Here is a 16,048-nt window from a genome sequence, read left to right as displayed (position 1 = left end):
ACAACCAGGCCTGCAACACTCATCAGCTTTTAACACTGTTTCTGATCACCCAGTATATATTCACATGGCATGTCTTGCGATTATTGATTTATCAATAACTTTTGATTGCACCACCCTATATGCTCCTTAGTTTTATTCCTATTTGTTTTTGTAGGGGCAACAGTCTGGATGATTGACTGATCTGGCCTTGTAACACTAACCAAAATGGCCTTGCTGTGCTGGTACTGCAAACGGCTGAAAGCAAGGGGAAACTACAGCCGTTATTTTTCCTAAGGGCATGCAGCTTTACTGTATGGTTAAATGATGATTGCGTCCTCTTGGGGAAAATATTCCGGAGGTAAAATAGTCCCCCATTCGGATCTCCGGGTGGGGACTACTCAGGACCATGTAATCATGAGAAAGAAAACTGGTGTTCTACAAATCGGAGTGTGGAATGTCAGATCCCTTAATCAGGCAGGTAGGTTAGAAAATTTAAAAAGGGAAACGGATAGGTTAAAGTTGGATACAGTGGGAATTCATGAAGTTCGGTGGTAGGAGGAATAAGAGTTCTGGTTAGGTGAATACAGGGTTATAAATACAAAGTCAAATAGGGGTAATGCAGGAGTAGGTTTAATAATGAATAAAAAAATATGAATGCGGGTACGCTGCTACAAACAGCATAGTGAACGCATTATTGTAGCCAAGATAGATATGAAGCCCACACCTACCATAGTATTACAAGTATATATGACAACTAGCTCCGCAGATGACGAAGAGATTGATGAAACGTATAATGAGATAAAAGAAATTATTCAGATAGTGAAGGAAGACGAAAATTTAGTAGTCATGGGTGACTGGAAATCGGTAGTAGGAAAAGGAAGAAAATGAAATGTAGTAGGTGAATATGGAATGACGGTAAGGAATGAAAGAGGAAGCCGCCTGGTAGAATTTTGCACACAGCAGAACTTAATCATAGCTAACACTTTGTTCAAGAATCATGAAAGAAGGTTGCATACATGGAAGAGGCCTGGAGATACAAGTAGGTTTCAGATAGATTATATAATGGTAAGACAGAGATTTAGGAACCAGGTTTTAAATTGTAAGACATTTCCAGGGGCAGATGTGGACTCTGACCACAATCTTTTGGTCACGAACTGCAGATTAAAAGTGACGAAACTGCAAAAAGGTGGGAATTTAAGGAGATGGGACCTGCATAAACTCACAGAACTAGAGGCAGTAGAGAGTTTCAGAGAGAGCATTAGGGAACTCTTGACAAGAATGGAGGCAAGAACTACAGTAGAAGAAGAATGGGTAGCTTTGAGAGATGAAATAGTGAAGGCAGCAGAGTATCAACTCGATAAAAAGACGAGGGCTAGTAGAAATCCTTGGGTAGCAGAAAATATATCGAATTTAATTGACGAAAGGAGACAATATAAAAATGCAGTAAATGAAGGAGAGAAAAAGGAATACAAACACTCAAAAATGAGATCGACAGGAAGTGCAAAATGGCTAAGCAGGGATGCCTATAGGACACACGTAAGGATGTAGAGACATATATCACTAGGGTAAGATAGATACTGCCTACAGGAAAATTAAAGAGACCTTTGGAGAAAAGAGAACCACTTGCATGAATATCAAGAGGTCAGACGGAAACCCAGTTCGAAGCAAAGAAGGGAAAGCAGAAAGGTGGAAGGAGTATATAGAGGGTCTATACAAGGGCGATGTACGAGGGCTATCCACAAAGTACATTACGTTTTGGAATTAAAAATAAATAAAGTTCGGAAATTTTTTTTATCATATATAGATGAAAGCCACACTTAAATACTACTTTTCTACATAGTTGCCATTTAAATTAAGGCACTTATCGTAGCGATGGATGAGCCTGGAAATTCCTTCGTCGTAAAATTCGGCTGCCTGCGCCTTCAACCACGTGGATACCTCTTCTTGAAGCTGTGCGTCGTCATCAAAACGCTGCATAGCCAACCACTTCTTCACTGAAACTTCCTGGCAGATTAAAACTGTGTGCCCGACCGAGACTCGAACTCGGGACTTTTGCCTTTCGCGGGCAAGTGCTCTACCATCTGAACTACCGAAGCACGACTCACGCCCGGTCCTCACAGCTTTACTTCTGCCAGTATCCGTCTCCTACCTTCCAAACTTTACAGAAGCTCTCCTGCGACCTTGCAGAACTAGCACTCCTGAAAGAAGTAAACTTCTGTAAAGTTTGGAAGGTAGGACACGGATACTGGCAGAAGTAAAGCTGCGAGTACCGGGCGTGAGTCGTGCTTCGGTAGCTCAGATGGTAGAGCACTTGCCCACGAAAGGCAAAGGTCCCGAGTTCGAGTCTCGGTCGGGCACACAGTTTTAATCTGCCAGGAAGTTTCATATCAGCGCACACTCCGCTGCAGAGTGAAAATCTCATTCTGGCACTTCTTCATTGCTGGGAATAAGTGGAAGTCGCTCAGTGCCAGGTCGGGACTGTACGGGGGATGAGGAAACAACTCCCACTTAAAAGATTCGAGAACTTCACGAGTGGCATTTGCCGTGTGAGCCCGGGCATTGTCGTGAATCAGCAAGATCTTTGAGCCCAACTTTCCCCTGCGCTTCCAGGAAATCCTCAAAAATCACACCTTTTCTGTCCCAAAAGACAGTCGCCATCACCTTCCTTGCCGACATTGTCTGCATGCATTTCTTGGGTTTTTGGGGGGAATTTGTGTGTCCCCACTGCATTGACTGCAATTTTGTCTCGCAGTTCACATGCTTAACCCATGTTTCGTCACCAGTAACGATGCGATCGAGTAATGAGTCGCCATCTTTCTCGTAAGTGTCCAAAAACGTTAACGCTGCAGCCATTCGCTGATTTTTGTGAATCTCTGTCAAGATTTTTGGTATCCATCTTGCACAAAACTTGTGGTAACCAAGCTTTTCGGTAATGATTTCGTGCAACAAACTTCGTGAAATTTGTGGAAAACTCATAGAGAGTTCCGTTATTGTGAAATTACGGTTTTCACGGACTGAGGCATCGACTTTTTCGTCAAGTTCGGCAGTCACTATGCTGGGTGTTCCACTTCGCTCTTTGTCGTGAACGTTAGTTCGGCCATTTTTAAATTTTATGACCCATTGATGGACTCCACCTTCGGTGATTATGTTGTCCCCATACACTTCACAAAGCAGCCGATAGATTTCTATCGGTGTACAGTTTTTTGCAGTCAGAAACCTTATTACAGCACGCACTTCACACTTCGCGGCATTTTCAATTAATGCTGACATTTCAAACTGTCACAGCAACTCAACAGAGTACAGCACGAACCTCTCACTAGCACGGCAGGATGCCGACTGAGCGGCAGAATGCCATGACACCAAGATGGCCGCACTAGCTCCGCCCCTAACGGACACAAACGAAAACAAAATGTAGTTTGTGGATAGCCCTCGTGCTTGAGGACAATATTATAGAAATGGAAGAGAATGTAGATGAAGATGAAATAGAAGATATGATACTGCGTGAAAAGTTTGACAGCGCACTGAAAAACCTAGTCGAAACAAGGCCCAGGGAGTAGACAACATTCCATTAGAACTACTGATAGCCTTGGGAGAGCCAGTCCTGACAAAACTCTACCATCTGGTGAGCAAGATGTATTAGATAGGTGAAATAGCCTCAGACTTCAAGAAGAATATAATAATTCCAATCCCAAAGGAAGCAGGTGTTGACAGATGTGAAAATTACCCAACCATCAGTTTAATAAGTCACAGCTGTAAAATACTAACGCGAATTCTTTACAGACGAATGGAAAAACTGGTAGAAGCCGACCTCGGGGAAGATCAGTTTGGATTCCGTAGAAATATTGAGACACGAGAGGCAATACTGACCTTACGACTTATCTTAGAAGAAAGATTAAGGAAAGGCAAACCTACATTTCTAGCATTTGTAGACTTAGAGAAAGCTTTTGACAATGTTGACTAGAGTACTCTCTTTCAAATTCTAAAGGTGGCAGGGGTAAAATACAGGGAGCGAAAGGCTATTTACAATTTGTACAGAAACCAGATGGCAGTTATGAGTCGAGGGACATGAAAGTGGTTGCGAAGGGAGTGAGACAGGGTTGTAGTCTAGGCCTGATGTTATTCAATCTGTATATTGAGAAAGCAGTAAAGGAAACAAAAGAAAAATTTGGAGTAGGAATTGAAATCCATGGAGAAGAAATAAAAACTTTGAGGTTCGCCGATGACATAATTCTGCCAGCGACAGCAAAGGACCTGGAAGAGCAGCTGAATGGAATGGACAGTGTCTTCAAAGGTGGTGGTGCTGAGGGACTTAGATTAGGAAATGAGACACTTAAAGTAGTAAAGGAGTTTTGCTATTTGGGAGCAAAATAACTGATGATGGTCGAAGTAGAGTAGATATAAAATGTAGACTGGCAATGGCAAGGAAAGCGTTTCTTAAGAAGAGAAATTTGTTAACATCGAGAATAGATTTAAGTGTCAGGAAGTCGTTTCAGGAAGTATTTGTATGGTGTGTAGCCATGTATGGAAGTGAAACATGGACGATAAATAGTATAGACAAGAAGAGAATAGAAGCTTTTGAAATGTGGTGCTACAGAAGAATGCTGAAGATTGGATGGGTAGATAACATAACTAATGAGGAGGTATTGAATAGAATTGGGGAGAAGAGGAGCTTGTGGCACAACGTGACTAGAAGAAGGGATCGGTTGGTACGACATGTTCTGAGACATCGAGGGATCACCAATTCAGTACTGGAGGGCAGCGTGTAGGTTAAAAATCAAAGAGGGAGACCAAGAGATGAAAACACTAGGCAGATTCAGAAGGATGTAGGTTGCAGTAGGTACTGGGAGATGATGAAGCTTGCACAGGATAGACTAGCATGGAGAGCTGCATTAAACCAGTCTCTGGACTGAAGACCGTAACAACATAACAACAACATATTTTTATTAAAACTCATGTATATGTAGCAGGGAACAACTGGCTTGAGTTCATTTTTGAAACATTTTTTTCCTCTTATAACTTTTGATAACCAGTTCACTACAGACTGTGAAATTAAAAGCCCAATGCACAGTGAATAACTGCTAATTTTTTCTTTTTCAAGTTTTGATTTGATCTTGGATAAGGAGACTCATTTCTTTTATCTCATTTCACTGAAGTAATGAAATGATTTAAAGTTACTGAGCTAACACTTAACATGGACTACTGGTAGAGAACGAGTGACTACTACCTGTGCCTCCAAACCCATTTATTCTTATGAAATGACTTCTTTAATTTGTTTTTCATTGGAATTGATAGTTCTGAAATGCATTTTTCATGGATATTTCTGATTGTATTTTAATAACAAGCCACATTTCTATTTCGAGATATGTAACTTCCATGTCAATATCTTACTTACACTTTTCTTTACAGTTGCACAACAAAAATATCATCTCTATGTTCATGTTCTGTTGAAGCATCAAGCTAAGTCTGATCTAAGAACAAATAACAATTGATGCAATCACTCTGGATATTACCCAAGCGAGTATCATTGCCAAGCACTATTCCAGTAAGTTTTTTTTACTTGTTACATTCAGCTGAATCTGTGGGTTGTCATTTATGTGGACTCTGGATCACATCCCTTCTTTTCCAAGGGAGTTGCAGATGGAGTATACCTTGCTTTCAAAAGGTACTGGCATAATCAGTGGTTGGGATGTGGTAGTGGGTGAGAGGGGTGTTTCTGCAAACCATATTGTTCACTGATGCACTACTAATCAGAAGTGTTTTGTGTGGCCTATGTACTGGGAGTCATATTTGTATCCAATACTGTAAATGTAAGTTGCCAGTTGACTTTATAGGTCTTTAACGAAGAATATGATCTTAATGTTATGTTTGCCTTACACTGTAATCTTCTATTTGTCAGGAGAACACATTGTACTTGCTATCTGAATAGCCATTCTTGTTAACGGTCTGACAGATATTGTAGGATGGTGGACTGTACTCTTGTGATAGAAGCAACTTATCAGAGAAAGTGTCGTCAAATAAGTTCTGTACTTGGCTTTCTAAAACCAAACAAGAAAAGATACAAAAATTGGACAGTGGACGGTGACAAGGATCACACCTGAACCAGATGCTGAAAAGTCAAGTATGCTATCATCTATGCTATGATAACACCTGACATCTTATGTATCTGGAGAGCCACTTGAATTTGCACATGTAACTAAGCAACTTCAGCTTGGAAATGGCACAATGTATCAAATTTTTTTCATAATATTATTTCTCAGCACAACCTAGCCTGTGACACCCTCACAATCTTGTAAGACTGTTGTTTACCATCATATACACTAACTCCTCTAACATGATGCCTCTTTTACTTGAAACTGACGCATGCTCCACATAAGCTGGCAAATCCTCTGTCTTTTCATCCTCCACACACAATAGTGACCACACATTGTTAAGTAACTATCATTACATTATCACTCACTGCAATGTGTGTAGAATAACTGTGCTGTAAACTTTTGTCAAAATAATAATGGTTTTTATAAAATTGTGTGCGACACTTGAAAATTATTTCATGACAATGGAGAAAATGAACTCACCTCTTCAACTTTTTTCTGCTCAGCTATCCTGTCAATGACAGTGAAAGGACCTTCCCTGTTGTAAGGCCTGTAAGCCTCTCCAAACTCACTTGGACCCATTCCTGGCTGGAAAACTTGGTGAACTGGACCAGCAGGCTGCTTCTGTCCATCAGCCTCATCCTTCACCTCTGCAGCTGCTGCTGCTGCAGGAAGGCCAACCTAAAGTTGATCAATAAATTGTCAAAGCTATTAGAAAACAAAGTCAAATGATGAAATTTACAGTCCATTGAAGAGCATCATTATATTTTTGAGTGTTTGAAATGAGACATACGAGTAATAAAAAAGTAGATGGTATTTCTGGTGTGTGAAATTAAAAGAATTATTCTGAAATGTCTTTACCAATTAAAGTGTCCCCCAGTAATATTTGAATACATTAATTTTCCATTCAAAATAAATTTTGAAGATGATTCTGGTAGTTTATATGTCATCAACCAAATTAACTTTGTGGTAATCAGTACTGTGTGCAGTTTCTACTTTACTGAAAATATTAAAATGTGAATTCAGAAATTACAACGAACTTTCTAAACCATCTAACTTTAAGAAAAATGAAAAACCTTGATTTTTATTATGTATGTAATATTCAGAACCAAGTAATCTGGCAATGTTTTCAGGGGGAAAATATTAGCATATAACTGAATGCAGTAAAAAACCACACATGCAGATTTTGTTAGAATTTAAGCATTTGTCAGTGACAGCCTTATGGTGTAAGATATTTGTCATTTTCTGTATTCTGGGTTCCTTAATTTTCTCATGCATTGTGAACTGACATGCATGTTGCACAACAAACATAAATCATGTTTATCACAGAGATCAAGAGAAATAAAGAATTCTATGAGTATACCAACATTTTGTGTTCTAAAGTGAGGTGTCCTTGAGGCAATGAATTAATGCAGGAAGTTTACGTATAAAATGGAAACTTGCACCATCGCAAATGTCACAATTAAATTGATTTCACATTAAAACTCAACATTTTATCCTTTTCAACAGACGAGGACGAAATGTTGGGGTTTAAGCAAAATCCGTTCAAACACGGCATAATATATTTGAACATTTTTCAATTGTGGAAGTTTGCATAGCATTAAATCACAAAAGGGAGAGGAAAATAGATAAGGAAAAAAGGGGTGGGGCAGGGGAATGAAAAGAGGGGCAGGGCAGGGGAAATAAAGGAAGAAGAGGGGCAGGGCAGGGGAGGGGAAGTAGAGGAATAAGAGGGGCAGGGCAGGGGAGGGGAAGTAGAGGAATAAGAGAGGCAGGGCAGGGGAGGGCAAGTAGAGGAAAAAGAGGGGCATGGGAGGGGAAGTAAAGGAATAAGAGGGGCAGGGCAGGGGAGGGGAGGGGAAGTAAAGGAATAAGAGGGGCAGGGCAGGGGAGGGGAGGGGAAGTAAAGGAATAAGAGGGGCAGGGCAGGGGAGGGGAGGGGAAGTAAAGGAATAAGAGGGGCAGGGCAGGGGAGGGGAGGGGAAGTAAAGGAATAAGAGGGGCAGGGCAGGGGAGGGGAGGGGAAGTAGAGGAAAAAGAGGGGCAGGAGAGAGGAGGTAGAGGAGAAAGAGGGGCAGGAGAGAGGAGGTAGAGGAAAAAGAGGGGCAGGAGAGAGGAGGTAGAGGAAAAAGAGGGGCAGGAGAGAGGAGGTAGAGGAGAAAGAGGGGCAGGAGAGAGGAGGTAGAGGAAAAAGAGGGGCAGGAGAGAGGAGGTAGAGGAGAAAGAGGGGCAGGAGAGAGGAGGTAGAGGAGAAAGAGGGGCAGGAGAGAGGAGGTAGAGGAGGAAGAGGGGCAGGAGAGAGGAGGTAGAGGAGGAAGAGGGGCAGGAGAGAGGAGGTAGAGGAGAAAGAGGGGCAGGAGAGAGGAGGTAGAGGAGAAAGAGGGGCAGGAGAGAGGAGGTAGAGGAGAAAGAGGGGCAGGAGAGAGGAGGTAGAGGAGAAAGAGGGGCAGGAGAGAGGAGGTAGAGGAGAAAGAGGGGCAGGAGAGAGGAGGTAGAGGAGAAAGAGGGGCAGGAGAGAGGAGGTAGAGGAGAAAGAGGGGCAGGAGAGAGGAGGTAGAGGAGAAAGAGGGGCAGGAGAGAGGAGGTAGAGGAGAAAGAGGGGCAGGAGAGAGGAGGTAGAGGAGAAAGAGGGGCAGGGGAAGTAAAAGGAGGGGCAGGGGATGGGAGGTAAAGTAAAAGGAGGGGCAGGGGATGGGAGGTAAAGTAAAAGGAGGGGCAGGGGATGGGAGGTAAAGTAAAAGGAGGGGCAGGGGATGGGAGGTAAAGTAAAAGGAGGGGCAGGGGATGGGAAGTAAAGTAAAAGGAGGGGCAGGGGATGGGAGGTAAAGTAAAAGGAGGGGCAGGGGATGGGAGGTAAAGTAAAAGGAGGGGCAGGGGATGGGAGGTAAAGTAAAAGGAGGGGCAGGGGATGGGAGGTAAAGTAAAAGGAGGGGCAGGGGATGGGAGGTAAAGTAAAAGGAGGGGCAGGGGATGGGAGGTAAAGTAAAAGGAGGGGGCAGGAGATGGGAGGTAAAGTAAAAGGAGGGGCAGGGGATGGGAGGTAAAGTAAAAGGAGGGGCAGGGGATGGGAGGTAAAGTAAAAGGAGGGGCAGGGGATGGGAAGTAAAGTAAAAGGAGGGGCAGGGGATGGGAGGTAAAGTAAAAGGAGGGGCAGGGGATGGGAAGTAAAGTAAAAGGAGGGGCAGGGGATGGGAGGTAAAGTAAAAGGAGGGGCAGGGGATGGGAGGTAAAGTAAAAGGAGGGGCAGGGGATGGGAGGTAAAGTAAAAGGAGGGGCAGGGGATGGGAGGTGAAGTAAAAGGAGGGGGCAGGGGATGGGAGGTAAATTAAAAGGAGGGGCAGGGGATGGGAGGTAAAGTAAAAGGAGGTGCAGGGGATGGGAGGTAAAGTAAAAGGAGGTGCAGGGGATGGGAGGTAAAGTAAAAGGAGGTGCAGGGGATGGGAGGTAAAGTAAAAGGAGGGGCAGAGGAGGGGAGGTAAAAGAAAGAGATAGGCAGGGAAGGATAGGAAACACGGGGAGGGGAGGTGAGGCGAGGCAAAGGAGAGAGAAGGAGAGAGAAAGAGGGGAGGCGAAGGTAGAGTTAGAGAGGGGAGGGGAGGCGAAGGTAGAGTTACAGAGGAGGGAGGGGAGGCGAAGGTCGAGTTACAGAGGGGAGAGGGGAGGCGAAGGTAGAGTTATAGAGGGGAGGGGAGGCGAAGTAGAGTTAAAGAGGGAAGGGGAGGCGAAAGTAGAGTTAGAGAGCGGGAGGAACGAAGACAAAGAGAGGGGAGGAACGAAGACAAAGAGAGGGGAGGAACGAAGACAAAGAGAGGGGAGGAACGAAGACAAAGAGAGGGGAGGAACGAAGACAAAGAGAGGGGAGGAACGAAGACAAAGAGAGGGGAAGGAAGGAAGACAAAGAGTGGGGAAGGAAGGAAGGCAAAGAGTGGGGAAGGAAGGAAGGCAAAGAGTGGGGAAGGAAGGAAGGCAAAGAGTGGGGAAGGAAGAGAAAGAGTGGGGGAAGAAAGAGAAAGAGTGGGGGAAGAAAGAGACAGAGAGGGGGAAGAAAGAGACAGAGAGGGGGAAGAAAGAGACAGAGAGGGGGAAGAAAGAGACAGAGAGGGGGAAGAAAGAGACAGAGAGGGGGAAGAAAGAGACAGAGAGGGGGAAGAAAGAGACAGAGAGGGGGGAGAAAGAGACAGAGAGGGGGGAGAAAGAGACAGAGAGGGGGGAGAAAGAGACAGAGAGGGGGGAGAAAGAGACAGAGAGGGGGGAGAAAGAGACAGAGAGGGGGGAGAAAGAGACAGAGAGGGGGGAGAAAGAGACAGAGAGGGGGGAGAAAGAGACAGAGAGGGGGGAGAAAGAGACAGAGAGGGGGGAGAAAGAGACAGAGAGGGGGGAGAAAGAGACAGAGAGGGGGGAGAAAGAGACAGAGAGGGGGGAGAAAGAGACAGAGAGGGGGGAGAATGAGAGAGAGGGGAGAATGAGAGAGGGGGGAGAATGAGAGAGGGGGGAAGAAAGAGTGAGGGGTGGAAGAGAGGGGGGGAAGAAAGAGTGAGGGGTGGAAGAGAGGGGGGGAAGAAAGAGTGAGGGGTGGAAGAGAGAGGGGGAAGAAAGAGTGAGGGGTGGAAGAGAGAGGGGGAAGAAAGAGTGAGGGGTGGAAGAGAGAGGGGGGAAGAAAGAGTGAGGGGGGGGGAAGAAAGAGTGAGGGGGGGAAGAAAGAGAGAGGGGGAAGAAAGAGAGGGGGGAAGAAAGATGGTTGGTTGGTTTAAGGATTAAAGGGACCAAACTGCAGAGGTAATCGGTCACTTTTTCCAAAATACTAAAAATACCCACAGAGAATAAAATATGTTCAACAGAATGGGAGACAGACGACACAGAACAAAAGAAACACAGACAAGGACCTGACAAAACAAAATAAAATCACACGGAGTGTGACGGTGGTTGGCCGATCATAGGAACAAAAAAAAAAAAAATGGAAAAGCTAACCACCAAAAACACATTAAAAACTTAGTTTAAAACCGTAGGCCAAAGGCCAGAATCAACACAAAACAATAAAATAAAACAGAAACTCTCAGATTAAAGAATAAAAACTCCCTGCCCTAATAAAACGTAAAACTAAGGCAGCCATAACAGGGTCATCAGATAAAACGGCAGGGAGCGTATCAGGCAGCGCAAATGTCTGGCTGACCACAGCTAAAAGGGGGCAGGCCAACAGAATGTGGGCCACTGTCAAAGCCGCCCCGCAGCGACATACAGGAGGGTCCTCCCGGCGCAGTAAATAACTGTGTGTTAGCCGGGAGTGGCCAATGTGGAGCCGACAAAAGACGACTGAGTCCCTGCGGTTGGCTCACATGGATGACCGTCACACAGTCGTCGTCTCCTTAATGGCACGGAGTTTATTGGGTGTGATCCGATCGCGCCATTCAGCGTCCCAAAGCGCAAAAACTTTTCGGCGGAGGACTGCCCGCAAATCAGTCTCTGGGGAAGAAAGAGAGAGGGGGGAAGAAAGAGAGAGAGGGGGGAAGAAAGAGAGAGAGGGGGGAAGAAAGAGAGAGAGAGGGGAGAAAGAGAGCGAGGGGGGGAAGAAAGAAAAAGAGAGGTGAAGGAAAGGAAAGAGAGGGGAAGGAAAGGAAAGAGAGGGGAAGGAAAGGAAAGATAAGGGACAGAAAGTGAAAAAAGGGAAGCAAAAAGACAGGAGGGGAAGGTAAAACAGGGGTGGCGAATGTTATAAAGAGGGGAGGGGATGGAAATGTGAAAGTGTGGAGGGGGAGGGAATGAAAAAGAGGGGAGGCGGAGGGAATGAAAAAGAGGGGAGGCGGAGGGAAGGGAAAAAGAGGGGAGGCGGAGGGAAGGGAAAAAGAGGGGAGGCGGAGGGAAGGGAAAAAGAGGGGAGGGGAGGCGAAGGGAAAAAGATGGGAGGCGAAGGGAAAAAGAGGGGAGGCGAAGGGAAAAAGATGGGAGGCGAAGGGAAAAAGATGGGAGGCGAAGGGAAAAAGATGGGAGGCGAAGGGAAAAAGATGGGAGGCGAAGGGAAAAAGATGGGAGGCGAAGGGAAAAAGATGGGAGGCGAAGGGAAAAAGATGGGAGGCGAAGGGAAAAAGATGGGAGGCGAAGGGAAAAAGATGGGAGGCGAAGGGAAAAAGATGGGAGGCGAAGGGAAAAAGATGGGAGGCGAAGGGAAAAAGATGGGAGGCGAAGGGAAAAAGATGGGAGGCGAAGGGAAAAAGATGGGAGGCGAAGGGAAAAAGATGGGAGGCGAAGGGAACGGAAAAAGATGGGAGGCGAAGGGAACGGAAAAAGATGGGAGGCGAAGGGAACGGAAAAAGATGGGAGGCGAAGGGAACGGAAAAAGATGGGAGGCGAAGGGAACGGAAAAAGATGGGAGGCGAAGGGAACGGAAAAAGATGGGAGGCGAAGGGAACGGAAAAAGATGGGAGGCGAAGGGAACGGAAAAAGATGGGAGGCGAAGGGAACGGAAAAAGATGGGAGGCGAAGGGAACGGAAAAAGATGGGAGGCGAAGGGAACGGAAAAAGATGGGAGGCGAAGGGAACGGAAAAAGATGGGAGGCGAAGGGAACGGAAAAAGATGGGAGGCGAAGGGAACGGAAAAAGATGGGAGGCGAAGGGAACGGAAAAAGATGGGAGGGGAAGGGAACGGAAAAAGAGGGGAGGGGAAGGGAACGGAAAAAGAGGGGAGGGGAAGGGAACGGAAAAAGAGGGGAGGAGAAGGGAACGGAAAAAGAGGGGAGGAGAAGGGAAGGGAAAAAGAGGGGAGGAAAAGGGAACGGAAAAAGAGGGGAGGAAAAGGGAAGGGAAAAAGAGGGGAGGAAAAGGGAAGGGAAAAAGAGGGGAGGAAAAGGGAAGGGAAAAAGAGGGGAGGGGAAGGGAAGGGAAAAAGAGGGGAGGGGAAGGGAAGGGAAAAAGAGGGGAGGGGAAGGGAAGGGAAAAAGAGGGGAGGGGAAGGGAAGGGAAAAAGAGGGGAGGGGAAGGGAAGGGAAAAAGAGGGGAGGGGAAGGGAAGGGAAAAAGAGGGGAGGGGAAGCGAAGGGAAAAAGAGGGGAGGGGAAGCGAAGGGAAAAAGAGGGGAGGGGAAGGGAAGGGAAAAAGAGGGGAGAGGAAGGAAAAAGAGGGGAGGGGAAGGAAAAAGAGGGGAAGGGTAGGAAAAAGAGGGGAGGGGTAGGAAAAAGAAGGGAGGGGTAGGAAAAAGAGGGGAGGGGTAGGAATTAACTGGGTTACAAAATGTGGGAACTTTTTATTTTAGAGGTACCATGGATTTGACTAAAAAGGTGGATGCCACAGGAGGAAGCTCAAGTGTCCAGTGTTAAAGTCTCTGATACCTAAGTACTTCACATTATTGAGACAGAGAAAGGATGGAGACCCCAATCCCAGTCAACTATTCAAGCTTAGCACACAACATTTATGGAAACAGGTAGTATTCTCCATGAACAACAAACATGAAAATGTTTCGGATGCCAATGTGGACAAGATGCAGCAGAGATTTGAGTGCAGCTTATCAAAATCAGTGTATATGGCAGCCACAGTATTATAAATGTGATAAGGAACAGTGCACAAAGTAACACATTTTTATTTCTACAAGATGCAGCTGCAGCGTGCACTAAATCCAACAGGTAAGACTCAATGCAAAAAGTGTGCTAGCCACAATTAATAAGAACAATAACTTTTTGGGAAGATAAGTTTCTCCGATGAGTCAATTTTCGAGTATCCAGGAAACCAGGAAACTCAGCCCTCGAAGTCTGCATATGCGGACCAGTGTGTTCTCATGTTACTCATTACATGGAAAAATAGTCCAAAGATCCTTGTGTTGTTAGACTTTTGTACAGTATCACTGGTCCATTCTTTTACAGCAGGTCTACCTTACAAGAGTTTGCTGTGTCATAACTAACACGAGCAACCTGACATCATATTCAGACCGAATGGGGACCACACCACTGGTCTCTAAGAATCAATTTCTGAATGACAAGTTTTCGGACAAGATGTCTGATTTGTTGGCTGCCACTAGACTAGTCACTATGGGGTGAAGTATCAGATGAACCAAAGCAAAGTTACAGACATAAATGACATTATGTATACTTGCAATGCATTTGCACATTTTTTGCCATGAAATTCCAGGGTCACACACAGACAAAAATCTAATACCAACAAGGTTTTGTCCATGTCACTTGGAGTGCATGCACTGACACGTATGAATGATAGAAAAGAACTATGAGTTAAGTTGTCTCATGTTGACAACCAGTTACTGCCTAGTATAGTCTTAAAGTTATTTAAAGCTAAAACTGTATGTAAAGGCAATTTATGAACATTCTGCATTACTCAATAAAGCAAACTGAATATTCAGCTGTAGTGGATACTTATCCAGTTGCTCAACAGCCTCATTCCAGTTCAAAGTCATGTGCACTGTTATGTATGTGACACTGTAAATATGAAATATGATCATGGGAAAATACCTTCGTCGGCAATTGCAGTAGCCTGTTGTTGTTGTTGTTGTTGTTGTCTTCAGTCCTGAGACTGGTTTGATGCAGCTCTCGAAGCTACCCTATCCTGTGCAAGCTGCTTCATCACCCAGTACGTACTGCAACCTACATCCTTCTGAATCTGCTTAGTGCACTCATCTCTTGGTCTCCCTTTACGATTTTTACCCTCCACGCTGCCCTCCAATGCTAAATTTGTGATCCCTTGATGCCTCATAACATGTCCTACCAACCGGTCCCTTCTTCTAGTCAAGTTGTGCCACAAACTCCTCTTCTCCCCAATTCTATTCAGTACCTCCTCATTAGTTACGTGATCTACCCATCCAATCTACAGCATTCTTCTGTAGCACCACATTTCGAAAGCTTCGATTCTCTTATTTTCCAAACTATTTATCATCCATGTTTCACTTCCATACATGGCTACACTCCATACAAATACTTTCAGAAACAAGTTCCCAACACTCAAATCTATACTCAATGTTAACAAATTTCTCTTCTTCAGAAACGCTTTCCTTGCCATTGCCAGTCTACATTTTATATCTTCTCCACTTCGACCATTATCAGTTATTTTGCTCCCCAAATAGCAAAACTTCTTTACTACTTTAAGTGTCTCACTTCCTAATCTAACTCCCTCAGCATCACCCGACTTAATTCGACTACACTCCATTATCCTCATTTTGCTTTTGTTGATGTTCATCTTATATCCTCCTTTCAAGACACTGTACATTCCGTTCAACTGCTCTTCCAAGTCCTTTGCTGTCTCTGACAGAATTACAATGTCATCGGCGAACCTCATAGTTTTTATTTCTTCTCCATGCATTTTAATACCTACTCTGAACTTTTCTTTTGTTTCCTTTACTGCTTGCTGAATATACAGATTGAATAACATCGGGGACAGGCTACAACCCTGTAGCACTCCCTTCACAACCACTGCTTCCCTTTCATGCCCCTCGACTCTTATTACTGCCATCTGGTTTCTGTACAAATTGTAAATAGCCTTTTGCTGCCTGTATTTTACCCCTGCCACCTTCAGAATTTGAAAGAGAGTTTTCCAGTCAACATTGTCAAAAGCTTTCTCTAAGTCTACAAACACTGGAAACGTAGGTTTGCCTTTCCTTAATCTTTCTTCTAAGATAAGTCGTAAGATCAGTATTGCCTCTCGTGTTCCAATATTTCTACGGAATCCAAACTGATCTTCCCCGAGGTCGGCTTCTACCAGTTTTTCCATTCGTCTGTAAAGAATTCGTGTTAGTATTTTGCAGCTGTGACTTATTAAACTGATAGTTCGGTAACAGTCAACACCTGCCTTCCTTGGGATTGGAATTATTATATTCTTCTTGAAGTCTGAGGGTATTTCGCCTGTCGCATACATCTTGCTCACCAGATGGTAGAGTTTCGTCGAGACTGGCTCTCCCAAGGCCATCAGTAGTTCTAATGGAATGTTGTCTACTCCTGGGGCCTTGTTTCAACTCTGGTCTTTCAGTGCTCTGACAAACTCTTCACGCAGTAT

At 44.8% G+C, this 16,048-nt stretch overlaps 1 protein-coding gene across 2 annotated transcripts in view; it reads right to left on the bottom strand.

Moving 5' to 3' along the window:
- The window catches only part of LOC124711018 (dosage compensation regulator), a 189,406-nt gene that overhangs the window by 139,098 nt on the left and 34,260 nt on the right, over positions 1 to 16,048 (bottom strand). For both annotated transcript variants that reach the window (XM_047240970.1, XM_047240969.1), the window contains one exon: positions 6,552 to 6,749. In XM_047240970.1, coding sequence (XP_047096926.1) covers positions 6,552 to 6,749 — 198 coding nt within the window. The remainder of the gene's footprint in view (positions 1 to 6,551; positions 6,750 to 16,048) is intronic.

This window comes from Schistocerca piceifrons, chromosome 1 (assembly GCF_021461385.2).
Source record: "Schistocerca piceifrons isolate TAMUIC-IGC-003096 chromosome 1, iqSchPice1.1, whole genome shotgun sequence".
Taxonomy (NCBI): domain Eukaryota; kingdom Metazoa; phylum Arthropoda; class Insecta; order Orthoptera; family Acrididae; genus Schistocerca; species Schistocerca piceifrons.
The sequence above is the reverse complement of the archived record's forward strand: the minus strand, read 5'-3'. Positions and strand labels throughout refer to the sequence as shown.